Consider the following 16,852-nt stretch of genomic DNA (forward strand, 5'->3'; position numbering starts at 1 on the left):
AGAAGGAAATGGCAATCCACTCCAGGTTTCTTGCCTGGAGAATTCCAGGGACAGAGGACCCTGATAGACTACAGTCCACAGGGTAGCAAAGAGTTGGACATGACTTAGCGACTAAACAACAACAATGATTCAGATACTTTCAAATACTTAATTTACTTTGACTCTACAAGAGAAATTCATGGTTTATCTTTCTAATTTTTATTAAAGAGAGTATTTCAAATCATTACCTACTGTTTTTCATAGGTTGAGGGGTGTGTGTGTGTATGTGTTTGCCTACGTGTACACATGCACACACACACAAATGTATGCATTCACATGTGTATACTTGTGTGTACATACGTGTGTGCCTACATGTGTGAATGCATATGAGTGTATGCATGTATGTGCAGACATGTGTGTGATTGTATACATCTGTCCAAATGCTTGTGCATGCCTGAATATATGTGTGAGTATATCCGTGTGCTTTTGTATGTATATGAGTACCTATGTGCACGATTGTGTATGTGTGTGCACTTGTGTGTATGTGTGTAAGAGTGTTGCAGTCTTTGTGTCTATTCGTGTATTTGTATGTGTATGCTTCCTGGGAGCCTTAAGGGCAGTAGTCTTCTTTTTTCGTTTCATCAAGCATCATTAAACTCTGTGGATCTCTTAAAAATAAAACAAGATTGTCTCCCTCCCTTATTAAAAAACTTTCAAAGTTCTCTTAATTCAGGTAGAATTAAGTTCTAAACTTGAGCGATGGCCTTTCACATGTTCAGTAAAGTCCAGCCAAACTTAGCTCTTTTCTATCCAGCCTTACTCCTGCCTTAACACTTCTGTGATTGCTATTCCCACTTTGGGTAGCTCTATTCCCAAATTGTTAGCTTCTCAAAGAGACTGTTTCTAACCATTGAATATAATTACATCACCACGCCCTTCTCCAAACCTAGCATCACAGGCACCAGGCACTGATTTTTTAATACCATATGTTATTATCTAGAATTGTAGCATTCATTTGTATGTTTGATTGCATATAGCCTGCCTCTTGCCAAGTTAGAATGGAAGCTTCTTTTTTAAATTTACTGATTTTAATTTATTATTTTTGACTGCATGGGGTCTTCGTTGCTGCACGCGAGCTTTCTCTAGTTTCAGTGAGTGGGGACTGCCCTCCAGCTGCAGTGCATGGGTTTCTGTTTGGGGTGGCTTCTCTTGTGTGGAGCATGGGCTGTAGGGCATGTGGGCTTTAGTACTTGTGGCTTGTGGGCTCTAGAGCGCCAAACTCTAGTAATTGTGCCCTTAGTTGCCTGCAGCATGTAGGATCTTCCTAGACCAAGGATGGAAATAGTGTTCGCTGCATTGGCAGGCAGATTCTTAACCACTGGACCACCGGGAAGTCCTGGAATGGATGTTTCTTTAGGGTTAAGCCTGTCTGTATTGGTCACAGCTATCCCAGCACTTGGGGCCATGGTAGGCTTTCTGTAACTGTTTGTGGATTGAAAGACTGCATAAGTATTGAAGAGATATACACTATGAGGCACTGCTTCCCACCGTGGAGCTCAAAATATTATTTTCCATTACTACTTTAACTAGCACATTCTTCTTTATTGAGTTTATGAACCTTAAAATTTAGACAACCCTCTGGGTGCTTTATTCAAAATAAAGAGATCAAGGTCTCCAACAGAACCAACACATATTACAAGAGAGGAGTTGCAGTGCTTAATGCTGTGGGATTTCTTCTTGAGTACTCAAATGAGTACTACTGTTTCTAGTACTTAAAGTACTAGAAACAGAATTCTGGGAATATTTTTTTCTCAGTCACTGGCATTCGAATTCCACGTATTTTGTTTAGGCAACAAAGGGTTAAAAAAAATCAACATAGGATATTCTGGGGTAGAATAGTTGTTTTTTTCGGGGTTAACAATTTCATTATTTGCATGAAAAAGGTTCAAACTTTTTATTGTCGCTTTTAGCATGGATGTGCACATTCTCATACATCTGGAAATAAGTAAGAACTTGAGTCAGTATCTAGCTAGCTGCTTCCAGATATCTGTATCTTTTGATGTTGCATTGACACCACCTTGGAGACTTTATGATCTGATCTTAGCAGGGCCACGGGGCCTGGGGATACAGGGTGTAAATGTCCCTTCTGTGGATGTTCTTTACCCATATGTTATCCTCCGTAGATCAGAGGCACGTTGGCTAGCACTGGGAATGTGGAAAACACATGTAGAAGCAATAGGAAAAAGAAAAATTCCATTAAGATCAGAAGCACAGATCCTAAAGGGTAACTGTAAAATATTGAGTCATTCTCAGTGACTACATGGTGTTTTACATTATAACTTACATTTCAAAAGTTGATAGATTTTAATCTTATTGTTTATTGCCAACACAACCAGTCAAAATTTGTAGTTTTAATACACAGTAGGTACCAGCAGGAGATAACAGATTGTATATTATGGACTTTAACAAATTGCTTCTTGTTATTGTTGTTCAGTCGCTGAGTCATGCATGTCTGACTCTTTGCGACCCCATGGACTGCAGCACACCAGGCTTCCCTGTCCTTCAGCATATCCCGGAGCTTGCTCAAACTTATGTCCATTGAGCTGGTGATACCATCCAACCATCTCATCTTCTGTCACCTCCTTCTTCTTCTGCCTTCAATCTTTCCCAGCATCAGGGTCTTTTCCAATGAGTTGTCTCTTCATATCAGGTGGCCAAAGTATTGGAGCTTCGGCTTCAGCAGCAGTCCTTCAAATGAATATTCAGGGTATACTTATCTAAATCCAGTGTTTAAATAGAAAATCTGCTAACGGCTGACAATTTTACAAAATAAGTGTTCTCCAAAGTTCAAAATTCGCACAGCATGTTGGAAGCTGATGGGTAGAGTTGTGCCTTGTGGAATGTTTCAGGACTGTGTACACAGACTATTACAGAGTATGTTTAGTGCACCTGGAAAAGGTAAGGGCATAGCATTCAGTGAATCAAAGTAGAGGCCTATCTCAGTATTTGCTAGTGCCTGATGGCTCCAAGATTAAAGTATTGTCTCTCTGAGTCTCAATGAGTTTCAGAGATGTATAAATCCCTACATACTTCTGTGTGCTTTTAACAATCTTCAGCTCTTTGGCATGATCTCAGTGTTTATACTATTTCTGAGTTTTAATGAATAGTTTTATTAACTTGGTTGTAATCTGTTATCAACTTTACCACTTTTTGTATGTTTTAAAGGGGCCAGAGTCTTGACAATCTCATCCAAGTGACCCCTGAAGTTAACAGAAGTAACCCAAGGTGAGGATTACACCTTATCTTTCTTCCTTCCCATCAATTTGTGCATCAAGTTCTGAATCAGTCTGTGGCTCTCATTAGAGAAGCTGTGTTGAAAAGTGGTTTGGAGTCAAAACATCTGAATTCCACTACTTATCAGCTGGATATCTTTGAGCAAGTCCCTTGAATACCAAGCTGAGACTTCTTTAGTTATAAAATTAAGATCATAATGTCTGTTCCACTTTGTTGTTTGATTATTATAAAGATCCTGTGAAATAATGGATATAGAATCCCTTTAAAGAAAAAAGTGTTTAAATCCAAAAGTGTTTAAATTTCCATTTAAATCCCTTTAAATGGAAATTATTAACAAAACACAGTTTAATTATAGCTATTGCATCAGGTAGAATACTAAATGGGGCTGACAAGGTGGGATTTTTGGGGGCAAATAATTCCAGAGATGATCTTTTAAACTCAATCTTGCCCTAATTTTATGGTTTTATTTTGAGGGTATATAGGAAACTGATACCAATGAAAGTCAAAAAAGTTTTACTGTTTTAAGTGAAACATATAGACTGGTATTGATTTATCTCAAAACTTAATTGCAAAATTCATCTTGAGCACATATATCCTATAAAGTAATTAGTTTGACTTAATTAGTTGACATAATTTCATTTTTACTTATTACGTTTCTTTTTGTTTAAAGTTCCAAAGACCTGGATAACCTCATCAAAGTGAACCCAAGAACTGGGGAAAGTGTGCAAGGGTAAGCTTTAGTACATTCCTCTTTTTTGTTTCATGTTAACCAATGCTTAAAAACATACTTAAATCATCATTTCAGCAGACTGACACTGCTATAGTATCAATGGTAGTTCAAGAAAAAGCGTGTAAGCTGCACTACCTCATATGTAAGCTGTTAAAGACTTTGGTCAGCCAATTTCTAATACAATGTAGGTATTTTGATTCAGTAGGTGCAGTGTTTTCCCGGGATGGACAAGACACGTTTTTTCACAATTATATATCATTTATCTGAAATGTCCAGAATGGCAAATCCATTGGCAACCAAGAAAATAAAGTGTTTGCTTGTCAAGGGCTGAGGGAAATGATGGTTTTCTGGGTAGTCTTTTATGTGCAATCATTTTACTTAGCTATTTTTTTAAAGCTTTTTGTTTTGTTTTGGGGTGTAGCTGGTTAACAATGCTGTGATAGTTTCAGGTGGACAGCAAAGGGACTCACCCATTCATATACATGTATCCATTCTCCCTCTAACTCCCATCCCAGCTATCACATAACATAGAGCAGAGTTCCCTGTTCCAAACAGTAGTGGTCAGGACACTTTTATTGGTTAGTTTGTTTAATTTTCTTAAGCAGAGGGATGGCACAAGAGAGAGGAAAGAGCATCAGACCAGAGCCCAGAGATGTGGGTCTGGGCATGACTCTGCCCTCACTAACAGTGAGAAATGGCCCTGATCACGCTCCTGTTTGGACTTCGGTTTTCTCATGCTCACAGTGAGGAAATCGGGCCAGATGCTCCCTCGTCACTTCCAATGTCAATTCAGTTAATAATTTCCAATAAGACGGTTGGTGTTATGACAAGTGTGCACACTCTGGAGTTAATTACATAGCTTTCCATTCCAGCCTTGCCACTGCAGGCCACGTGGGGAAAGCTTCATCTTTGTGGGTCTCAGTTTTTGTGAAATGGAGATGATGATACTTCCTATTGTTGACCTGAAAAAAATAGATTGTCAGATATTTCTCCAGCTAAGACGGATTTGCTCAGATCATCAGAGAATTGTAGTCTGGGGTCTGCAACCATGGGGAGCCACATGCTAGTCCCTGCAGGGGAAGGAAGAACACTTTTATAGAGGGGAGGGGGGAAAGGAGATTGGGAGGACCAAAGTAAACAGAGAGTTCACAGCTTTTCAATTGGCTGAGTCCTCGCCAGGAAAGAAGAACAGTCTTTCCTCTTCCTGCTGGCTTTTGCTATTGGCACAGGGCAGGAGAGAGCCCCCATTCTGGTCTCCCAACTCTATTTCATTGAGGTTTCTGTTTATTAATATTTTTATACTATTTCATAGGGTTGATATGAGTGTTGAATCATATAAATCACTTAGCACAGTGCCTGGCACATCATGAATTTTCTGAAACCACTAATTATTGTTCATTATTTCTATGTGGTTATAGTTAGGTCCAAATATATATTTTCAGAGTCAACAATGAAAACCTTCCAATCTCTTGAGATGATCTCTATTTTAATAAATAGTTTCTAGTAAAATATTTTTGTAACAAAAAATGCTCTTCCATTTTAGTAAATATTTTCAACCACTTGATGTAACCTGTCATATGATCTCATCCCTTTTTCCATGTCTTAAAGGGACCAAAGTCTTGACAACGTCATCAGAGTGACTCCAGAAACAAACAAAACTAACCAAGGGTGAGGTTTATGAAGCTCTTCTATTTCTCCGTTTCATTCTGTTCAACTTAGAAAATATGATAAAACTGATTGTTCCATCGAAGAAACTGCCAATAAGGGGACCCAAAACAACAGCTCTGTATCAGAAAACTAGTGTTCAATTCCCTTATTCAGGGGTCCCTGGCTGTGAATATTTGTGGAGGAATTCCTTAAACTATGAGAATAATCTCTTATCCATGTGGGATTTGTTTTCCATGCTTGGGATTTCCTCAAAATAAATCGAGATTCCTCCTGGGATGAAGTATCTTCTCCAATCTCCTAGAAATAAGCAGCCTAAGAGAAGGTCTTCATGTGAAGAAAATCTCTTTCATTCATCCTCCATCTGTCATCATTTTTTCCCTCTCCTCTTCCATTTACACTCCAATAATTCCTAAAGTTGGGAGGTCATTTAAAAAAATTATAGTTAGTTCACTGAAATAATAAAGAATACAAAAATAATATTCTTTAAGGTACACTGTGTTGAGTAAATAAAGAGATATAGCCAAACCATGAACCTATAAACACATATTGTTATGCTAGTTTGAATGTGAGTTAAATATAAAAGGTACCAAAGCATACCTTCTCTCTCACAGAGTTTTCTATCTTACTTTGCTTCTAGGAATTCTATTTTTACAGTAGATAGCTATCATATAAAGTCTATTAGACTAGATCAAGAGTCAGGCTTTTGCTTAAAGGGCTAGGGAATAAAATTTCAGGTATAGGGGCCCAAAACAGTCTTTATTTAAACTATCGATCATTAATAACACATTGTAAAGGAATGGGAATGGCTGTGTTCCAATAAGACTTTACTTGTAAAACCAGACTTCAGGCTGGGTTTAGCTTGACGACCACAGACTGCTGATTCCTAGGCAGTATTTCATGTGGGTAGGTGAAGAGGATCAACCCTGCATGAACTTGGAACAGCTTCCAAAACACAGCCTCCATTGCATATATTGCTTCATTCACTTTATGGTTAGACTGAAGAATTTATCATTCTTTCATTTGCATATTGAGTTCTAAATTGTCCTTGTATTTTGTTCACTAAATAAAAGTATAATGTATTGTCACTGTCTAAAGGTCAGATACCAAATCCAGAGACCACGTAATACTTTATGTTACAGATTAAGATTCTATGAAAGACAGTTATCCCTTGTCTCTCGTCCAAGATGACTTAATTTGTAAAGTGAAGAAAGCCTTAATCATATGACCTTCCCCATGCAATTTGTGTGAGCCTTGTTTCGGCACCCACCCTCTGCCATGTCTTGCATTACATCATGTGTTCATCTCTTCCAGTTGGTAGTAAAATATTTTAGTTTAGAGAATATCTGTTAGCTGTATAGCCTTGAACAAATTATTTCACCTCCTAGAATTCTCAGCTTCTTTATCTGTAAAGTGGGGATTGTAAGAATTACCTTCTTTGAGAATTATCAGAAAAATTAGCTTATGAAGCATTTATTCCCCAAGTACTTATTAGATATTACCTATTGGTATTATTATTACTGTTACAGTTTTTCTTCATTGCTGAGTCCCCATTGCACCACTCAATGCTTAGTTCAAACAAGATACCTAAGAAGTAATCTATTCGGTTGAATCTTATGAAATTGCTGACATTCAACAATTTTTGACCCACAAGATGACCATTTCAAATAATTCAATATAACAGAATGCAATAATTTACATGGAAGGATATGAACACGATAAAATTCATTTATAGATTAATCCTAAAAATTAGTTAGGTGATAGAAGCCTTTCTAGTCTCTTTTCTTTTCAGGATATACAATAAACTGTCCAATAATAATGTATATCAAGTTATATATCTTGTTTAGGCCTTTTGGTGTTAGAGTTGATATGAAAGCCCAGTGCAATAACAGAAATGTCTTTTTAGAGATTGTTGTTGTTTAGTCACTAGGTCGTGTCTGACTCTTTTGCAACCCCATGAACTGTATGTAGCCTGCCAGGGTCCTCTGTCCATGGGATTCTCCCGGAAAGAATCTATAGTGAGTTGCCATTTCCTTCTCCAGGGCATCTTCTCAACCCAGGGATCAAACCTGTCTCCTGCATTGGCAGGCGGGTTCTTTACCACTGAGCCACAAGGGAAGCCCCCTTTTAGAGCTATTATTGCCTCAGTTAAGTTCAGTTCAGTTGCTCAGTCTTGTCTGACTCTTTGCAACCCCATGAACCACAGCACGCCAGGCCTCCCTCTCCATCACCAACTCCCGGAGTCCGCCCAAACCCATGCCCATTGAGGCGGTGATGCCATCCAACCATCTCATCCTCTGTCATCCCCTTCTCCTCCTGCCCTCAATCATTCCCAGCATCAGGGTCTTTTCCAATGAGTCAACTCTTCACATGAGGTGGCCAAAGTATTGGAGTTTCAGCTTCAGCATCAGTCCCTTCAATGAATACCTAGGATTGATCCCCTTTAGGATGGACTGGTTGGATCTCCTTGCAGTCCAACGGACTCTCAAGAGTCTTCTCCAACACCACAGTTCAAAAGCATCAATTCTTCGGGGCTCAGCTTTCTTCACAGTCCAACTCTCACATCCATACATGACCACAGGAAAAAACATAGCCTTGACTAGATGGACCTTTGTTGGCAAAGTAATGTCTCTGCTTTTTAATATGCTGTCTAGATTGATCATAACTTTCCTTCCAAGGAGTAAGCATCTTTTAATTTCATGGCTGCAGTCACCATCTGCAGTGATTTTGGAACCCAGAAAAATGAAGTCAGCCACTGTTTCCACTGTTTCCCCATCTATTTCCCATGAAGTGATGGGACCGGATGCCATGATCTTCATTTTCTGAATGTTGAGCTTTAAGCCATCTTTTTCACTGTCCTCTTTCACTTTCATCAAAAGGCTCTTTAGTTCCTCTTCACTTTCTGCCATAAAGGTGGTGTTATCTGCATATCTGAGGTTATTGATATTTCTCCCAGCAATCTTGATTCCAGTTTGTGCTTCTTCCAGTCCAGCGTTTCTCATGATATACTCTGCATATAAGTTAAATAAGCAGGGTGACAATATACAGCCTTGACGTACTCCTTTTCCTATTTGGAACCAGCCTGTTGTTTCATGTCCAGTTCTAACTGTTGCTTCCTGACCTGCATACAGGTTTCTCAAGAGGCAGGTCAGGTGGTCTGGTATTCCCATCTCTTTCAGAATTTTCCACAGTTTATTGTGATCCACACAGTCAAAGGCTTTGGCATAGTCAATAAAGCAGAAATAGATGTTTTTCTGGAACTCTCTTGCTTTTTTGATGATCCAGCGGATGTTGGCAATTTGATCTCTGGTTCCTCTGCCTTTTCTAAAACCAGCTTGAACATCTGGAAGTTCATGGTTCACGTATTGCTGAAGCCTGGCTTGGAGAATTTTGAGCATTACTTTACTAGCGTGTGAGATGAGCACAATTGTACAGTAGTTTGAGCATCCTTTGGCATTGCCTTTCTTTGGGATTGGAATGAAAACTGACCTTTTCCAGTCCTTTGGCCACTGCTGAGTTTTCCAAATTTGCTGGCATCTTGAGTGCAGCACTTTCACAGCATCATCTTTCAGGATTTGAAATAGCTCAACTGTAATTCCATCACTTCCACTAGCTTTGTTCATAGTGATGCTTCCTAAGGCCCACTTGACTTCACATTCCAGGATGTCTGGCTCTAGGTGAGTGATCACACCATTGTGATTATCCGGGTCATGAACATCTTTTTTGTACAGTTCTTCCATGTATTCTTACCACTTGTTTTTAATATCATCTGCTTCTATTAGGTCCCTACCATTTCTGTCCTTTATTTAGCCCATCTTTATATGAAATGTTCCCTTGGTATCTCTAATTTTCTTGAAGAGATCTCTAGTCTTTCCCATTCTATTGTTTTCCTCTATTTCTTTTTATAAAAAGTAAATATAAAAAATGTATTTATTATAAAGAAAATAAATATTATTGCCTTTTTGAGTATAAAAGCAAATTTTATTGTCAGAAGTCTTCTTTGTTCTGATATAGACCATGCATGAAGCATGATTCTGAATTGTTTAATATCTTGGAGTTGCCTCTATGTTACATATTCATATTATTTATATTACTTCCATACCTTAGAATCAGGAAATACACTCTTTTTTATTTTTTTTTAATTTTTAATTTTATTTTTAAACTTTACATAATTGTATTAGTTTTGTCAAATATCAAAATGAATCCACCACAGGTATACATGTGTTCCCCATCCTGAACCCTCCTCCCTCCTCCCTCCCCATACCATCCCTCTGGGTCGTCCCAGTGCACTAGCCCCAATCATCCAGTATCGTGCATCGAACCTGGACTGGCAACTCGTTTCATACATGATATTTTACATGTTTCAATGCCATTCTCCCAAATCTTCCCACCCTCTCCCTCTCCCACAGAGTCCATAAGACTGTTCTATACATCACTGTCTCTTTTGCTGTCTCGTACACAGGGTTATTGTTACCATCTTTCTAAATTCCATATATATGCGTTAGTATACTGTATTGGTGTTTTTCTTTCTGGCTTACTTCACTCTGTATAATAGGCTCCAGTTTCATCCACCTCATTAGAACTGATTCAAATGTATTCTTTTTAATGGCTGAGTAATACTCCATTGTGTATATGTACCATAGTTTTTTTATCCATTCATCTGCTGATGGACATCTAGGTTGCTTCCATGTCCTGGCTATTATAAACTGTGCTGCAATGAACATTGGGGTACACGTGTCTCTTTCCCTTCTGGTTTCCTCAGTGTGTATGCCCTACACTCTTTTTTAAAAAGTTCCAGGGTTTTGTTTTGTTTTATTCTGAGGAGAGGGAAGCAAGGAATACATGGAAATGATGTACACTTCAGATTTTTCTCTTGTTCATTACAACCTTGAAACAAATTCTAAATGCTGATTCTAGTACCAAATACAATACAGGAAATAAGAAATTTAAGAGCAACTTAAATTGAGTTTGTCTTGCAAGGAATAAGAATAAAACTAAATTTTCATATATATGTAGTTGTATAAGAAATGAATTTATATTAGCTATCTGGTTTCACAGAGAACTAAAAAGAATATTCAAGTAAAATGAAGTTTTGAATTAGCAACAATCACTTTATTCAATATTAAGATTAAAAAAATATACAAGTTATAACTGATTTTATTTTATTTTACCAGCTATTAAAATTTACATTTTTCAGGAGCCAAGACCTGGACAGTCTTATTAAAGTGACTCCCTCAGCAAAGAAAAGGTAAGTTTATCAGTATTGTTGAAGACTCATGAGCAAGTCTTCAATTTATGCCCCAGAATAAAGTTAATTATTTGGCTAAGGATGTTTGAAAGGGATATGAAAAAAAAAAGAGAAAAATTGATTTGCTGACATGTAATAATGCTGGGTAGGTTTTTATATTGCTTCAATTTGTTATATTATAATATTGTCAAATTGTAATATTGAAGCTAATTCTGTATAATGACGTGAGAAATTCATTTAATGCAATTATAGTTTAACTAGATTATTACTGCAAATTTAGTTAATAAATTATAAGTTCATAAAACTGAATAAACCAAAGAATATTGGCTTTGTTCTCTTTCATAAACCTGAGGATTAATTTTTAAGTGACTCTTCAGAAATTTGGTGACATAACATTCCAATACTTGATTAGAAATATTTCTGCAAGAGTTTGAATATGCTCTGGTCTTCTTAAGAAGTTAAGGCTCATTGTCCACTGGAGCAAAAGTTAAGAAAAGCATGACAGAATAGCCAAGCTGCCTCTCAAAATTATTGTGATAATAATGTTGGTGAAAAGCCTTGTGCAGTTGTAAGGAATTATTGTGAACAGAGAGAGGAAGGATGTGGACAGGAGGCAACATGTGGTTACCTAATTCGCTGTCAGTTATTTCTTATACTTGGCCTAAAGAAGGCCTTAACTTTCATGCAACTCAATTTATTTGCAAAAACAGAATGCTGATATTTAACTCAGTTGCTTTGAGGATTTAAAAAAGATAACTATTTTAGACAAAGTAAAAACTCAGTACATTTATCACTTTTTGTCTAGAATCCCATCAAATGATTTACAAGTGTCAAAAGAAAAAACACCAGTCATAAAATTTGCTAATTTCCAACTGGATTTGACCATTTATTTTGTTTTAGCAGTGAACAAGGTCTTGATGAACTTATTAATGTAAGCCCCAAAGCTGTCAAAAACACGGCTAGGTAAGACAAAGATGTTATTTATTCGCTTTGGTTTGTTTCTCCTTAACTAAGCATAATATGAATATAAATGACTTGTAATCATTCCATGGGCAAACTGAATGTAAATCTTGAAAAGTCATCATGAATTTTATATATCTCTGATAAATAAGATGTGTATTTGCTAATAGAAAGAAAGACAACTCAGATAAAGCAATTGAAGGGAGTGACTGGGCTAGAAACATAATTAGTCTATGCCCTGTTTATGATTTGTAGTATTGATGGCAATACCTTTGTTTCAGGGTTTGATTAAAATTTGTTAATGGTTGTTAATTTTTGAAAAAGAGCTGGACATCTCATTAGATTCATTATAAGCAAATTTATTCATCTCATTTTTGAAAAGTGATAGTTGGTGGAAATTTTATGAGGTTCATTATTTTTTACATGATTTGCTGATCCTAGCAAAGTAATGGACCTAAAATGATAATTCTTTAAGTAGTATCTGTGATGATGAAAAATGAAATTCAATTTTTGCCTCTGGTTTATGGAGATTTTTATATCATTATACACTACTATTATAGACATATGTATATATTTAGATTATATATTTATATTTAATATTGTATATATTTAGATTTTTATATCATTATACACCACTATTATAGATATATATAATGTATATATTTAAAAATGTTTTTATGATTTCACTTTTTTGAGTTTATCTGGTACATAGAAAAATCACAAATTTTGGAGATGGAAAGAAGGAACCTCAGAGAACTCATAGCCCAGTTAGTCTGAACAATTTCGCAAACCACTATTCCAGTTAAAGCAGGGGCTGGTGGCTCAGATGGTAAAGAATCTGCCTGCAGTGCGGGAGACCTGGGTTCAATCCCTGGGTTGGAAAGATTCCCCCTTGGAGAAGGGAATGGTTACCCACTCCAGTATTCTTGCCTGGAGAATTCCCATGGACAGAGGAACCTGGCGGGCTACAGTCCATGGGGTCTGCAGAGTCGGACACAACTGAGCAACTTTCACTTTTCACATTCCACTCAAACCTATTCAATTTACAGAAGAGGAAATTAAGACTCAGAAAGGTTAAGTGATTTGGCCAGGGTCACGGAGAAAACTAGTGGAAGATGAACAGTGGTTCTGTGATCTGTTAGGCAGTGAATAATTACTGAACACCTACTGGGTTTGAAGCTTACAACTAGGTATCATTAGGTGCACATTAGGTATAATTATAGGCCGTGGGTGCCAAAAAAGAGAATTCAGTAGACATACTCAATCTTATTAACAGCAGGCAATTATCATAGATTAAAGCTAATTATGTACTGGGGGCACAGAGATGGGACTCCAAGACAATAATAGGTTGTCAATTTAATATATTACATGTACTGCTTGCTGAATATAGAATGTATTGTCAGTGAGTTGCATTTAAAAAGAAAAGGAGAAATGAAATAGCTAATTCAGTAAATATGACAACCAGTAAAACTCATATTCATAGATTCCTAGGAGTAGAAGATGTTAAAGATGGGCAGAGGATTAGACTCAATCCCGTCTTCTCATTTTACAGATGAGAAGACAGAGGCCAGGGGCAAATATCTCATAGCCTTCTGTGAGTTCTTCCAACCCTCAGCCCAACTCCTGGTCTTTAAGTCACAGTTCACAGACTTTGATCTTAAAATAAATGAAAGTTGATCTAGCACCTCAGGAAAGAGTGGAAATTATAAAGCTAGGCCTTTTGCTGTTGCCTTGAGACAGCTAGAGGATGTTCTCCTCTGCTTTCACAGGGTCATGTGAAATGTTACTTCTGTCTTTGAAATGACTATGGCACAAATTTATGCCAATGACCGCAAAACACCTTATAACTTTTGAACTACATGAAGTGGGTGCATGCTAAATCACTTTAGTCATGTCCAACTCTGCTATGCTATGGACCATAGCCCACCAGGCTCCTCTGTTCATGGCATTCTCCAGGCAAGAATATTAGAGTGTGTTGCCATGCCCTCCTCCAGGGGATCTTCCCCACCCAGGGATTGAACCCACATCTCTCATATCTCCTGCATTGGCAGGTGGGTTCTTCACCACTAGCACCACTTGGGAGACCCACATGAAAGTAATGATAGCTAAATGTGCCAGTGTATCGCCCTATATCCTTAAAGCAAAATAAACGAAAGCAGTAACTTGAATAGGAAAAACATAACACTTTTTCCTGGATAAAATTCAGATCTCAGATTCCTGTGTTTTTTAAGAATCCAGGGCCTGAAAAAAGTGTCTATTTCATTGAAATTCACTGAAATAAGTTGCATGATACTATCAATCAAGGCAATTCAGGACTTGGTTTATTAACACAGGTGTTGTCATTTTAGGAGAAGTGGTAAATCATAGCACGTGTTTATGTTTTCTAAGCTAGTGATTCTCAAATTGTAGACCAAAATCCATTAAATGGTCTTGTAATTAATTTAGTGACTGGCAGTCAGCATTCCCCCCCGCCCCAATTAACTAAAGTGAAACAGTAGAAAATGAGAGTTCTTCTTACGTTGGGAAGTCTTACTTTGTGAAGTTTATATTTTATTATGTATGTATGTCTGTCTTACTGACTGACTGAAAAGGTGATGTGTTGTGCTATGATGTAAAATGTATTTTTTAATGACTTCTATGATATAGTACTCCTAGAACTATGAGTAGAACTATAGAACTCTGATACAGTTCTATGATATAGCACAGTTCTAAGTTTTGCAATGAACCAAGTTTTCTGTCCTGAGCAGAACAGTAAAAAAAGGAAGTTCTCATGCTCATGTTTGCTTTTTTATACAATTTACTCTTAATTATGCTGGTAGGTGAAAATTATATGTTGTTACACAAAAATATTGAGCTTGATCTTATGTATTAAAAGGTTGAGGCCTTTGAACATATTATTTCCTCTACAAAATTTTATTCTTTGTACTTTTTTTTTCTTTTAGTGTATGAATAATCAACATTTTAAAGATTGTCTTTCAGGCACAATTTAATTTTACACAGATTTTATAACCAGTTTATACAAGAAAATTATATTTTGGATAATTCTCACATGTTTGGCATTTCTTTGATACTGTTTGTAGACACCAGTTGATTATCTTTAATTGAGAATATTATTACTGAAGATAATTCAAAACAGTGAAAATTCATTTAAGGGCTTTTTGTCTGCCATGGAGATCTAAGGACAAGGATAAGAGCTGAAACTCAGTGAAGCCATGAACTGGGAAGCAAATTCTGTGGAAAGGCTTAGGGGCTGGGGAGGGAAATGCACACCTTTTCCTCAGATTAAAAAAAAAATTTATTGGAATATAGTTGGTTTACAATGCTGTGTTAGTTTCAGGTTATATGTATACCACTCTTTTTTAGATTCTTTTCCCATGTAGGTTTTCTCAGACATTTTGATGATTAACCTCCAAGTGGTTCTCCTTTAGTTCTTAATCTCCCATCAGACTTTTGAAGAGTAAACTATGTTTTTATTTAAGGGAAGAGGACTTTGGAGGGGGAAAGAGATACAGGCAGGTAACTGTCTAAAATATACTGGAAGCAGGTGTTATCAATCCCAAGATTTCTTGCTACTGTGGGCTATTCTATTTCTTTGGATAAATATTATAAAATGGTTTAGAGGAACACTTTGAAAAATCACTAATTTCCAGCCCTTAAAAACAAAGTATTATATGGATGCAATGAGTGATCGCAAACCATGGTCTCTAACTGAGGAAAGAAAGTCATAGCATTTCAACTGGGAAGTCGACAGTTATCAGAGCATGTCCCTAATCTGACCATGATTTCAGCTTTTTAAGTCATCATAGAGGAAAGAGAAGTCACAATTTTTATGGATTACTGGAACTCTCTTTGCCAAGCCTTACGTTAAGTATAATCCCAGTTTTGGTGCTTATTAATTTTTTACAAAATGATATCATTAGTTGATGAATATGGTTTTTAAAATATCAAGGACCTTGTAATCATTTGTATCTTCGTATTGTTAAAGCATTCCGGAGTAAAAGTGGTGAATCACAAGATGTCTGCTGTGGACTCTGAGTCAGCGTGCCCTGGTAGATGGGCTCTGACAACAAACTGTGTGAAGTTAGAGTAGTTTTTCTCTTGATCCTACATAATGTATCCTCCCTGGATTGGTTGAAATGTATCTCAAGGCCGTTCTATGCCAAACCGGTAGGTCTCATAGATGAGTTTCCCTGTTGGCTCAGTGGTAAAGAATCCTCCTGTCAATGCTCAATCCTGGGGTTGGGAAGATCATCTGGAGAAGGGGATGGCAACCTGCTCCAGTATTCCTGCCTGGGAAATCCCATCGACAGAGAAGTCTAGCGGGCTACAGTCCATGGGGTAGCAAAAGAGTCTGACAACAACAACAACCAATGATAAAATAGCTAATCCCTTCTTCCAGTTCCAACCAACTTAAACCTGGATTATCTCTAACAAAACTGCTTTAATTTTTTTGCACTTAAAGAAATCAAGATCTTGATAAGCTCATCAAAGTGAATCCTGAAATTCTCCTCAAAAATCAAAGGTAATAGAACTGTCTTAATTTTTGTACTTTGGGTAGGAAGAATGTTCTGTTTTACTGTTAGTTCAAGCAGATTTATAACTTTAGTGATCTTACCAAAAGAATTTATAATTAACCTCTTTATTTTTCTATTTACAGAAACCAGGATCTCGATAAACTCATCAAAGTGAATCCTGCAGTAATCAGAAGCAATCAAAGGTAATCAAATAAAAGCAGTCATTTCATAGCTCTCCTGTCTGTTGCTCCTGACAGAGCAGATTTATAATACTGGTTTACAGACCTAGCACAAACAAAAAAACCCCATTACTGATTGGAGTTTGTGTTTTTCTCTTTTTAACAGCCAAGCTTTAGACAATCTCATTCAAGTGAAACCTTCAGCACTCAGAAATACTAAGCGGTAAGTGACTTTGCCTAACTATCTTGCTGCTGCTGCTAAGTCACTTCAGTCGTGTCCGAC

The 16,852-nt window shown here is 37.1% G+C and overlaps 1 protein-coding gene across 12 annotated transcripts in view; it reads left to right on the forward strand.

The window, feature by feature from the left end:
* Positions 1-16,852, forward strand: part of SCEL (sciellin) — a 140,464-nt gene that overhangs the window by 88,400 nt on the left and 35,212 nt on the right. For 9 of the 12 annotated variants that reach the window (XM_070800358.1, XM_070800363.1, XM_070800366.1 and 6 more), the window contains 8 exons: positions 3,205-3,264; positions 3,944-4,003; positions 5,612-5,671; positions 10,866-10,916; positions 11,817-11,879; positions 16,339-16,398; positions 16,534-16,593; positions 16,736-16,792. In XM_070800358.1, coding sequence (XP_070656459.1) covers positions 3,205-3,264; positions 3,944-4,003; positions 5,612-5,671; positions 10,866-10,916; positions 11,817-11,879; positions 16,339-16,398; positions 16,534-16,593; positions 16,736-16,792 — 471 coding nt within the window. The remainder of the gene's footprint in view (positions 1-3,204; positions 3,265-3,943; positions 4,004-5,611; positions 5,672-10,865; positions 10,917-11,816; positions 11,880-16,338; positions 16,399-16,533; positions 16,594-16,735; positions 16,793-16,852) is intronic. The other 3 variants (XM_070800359.1, XM_070800364.1, XM_070800362.1) reach the window with 3 other exon arrangements.

The sequence above is a fragment of the Bos indicus genome, chromosome 12 (genome assembly GCF_029378745.1).
Source record: "Bos indicus isolate NIAB-ARS_2022 breed Sahiwal x Tharparkar chromosome 12, NIAB-ARS_B.indTharparkar_mat_pri_1.0, whole genome shotgun sequence".
Lineage (NCBI taxonomy): Eukaryota > Metazoa > Chordata > Mammalia > Artiodactyla > Bovidae > Bos > Bos indicus.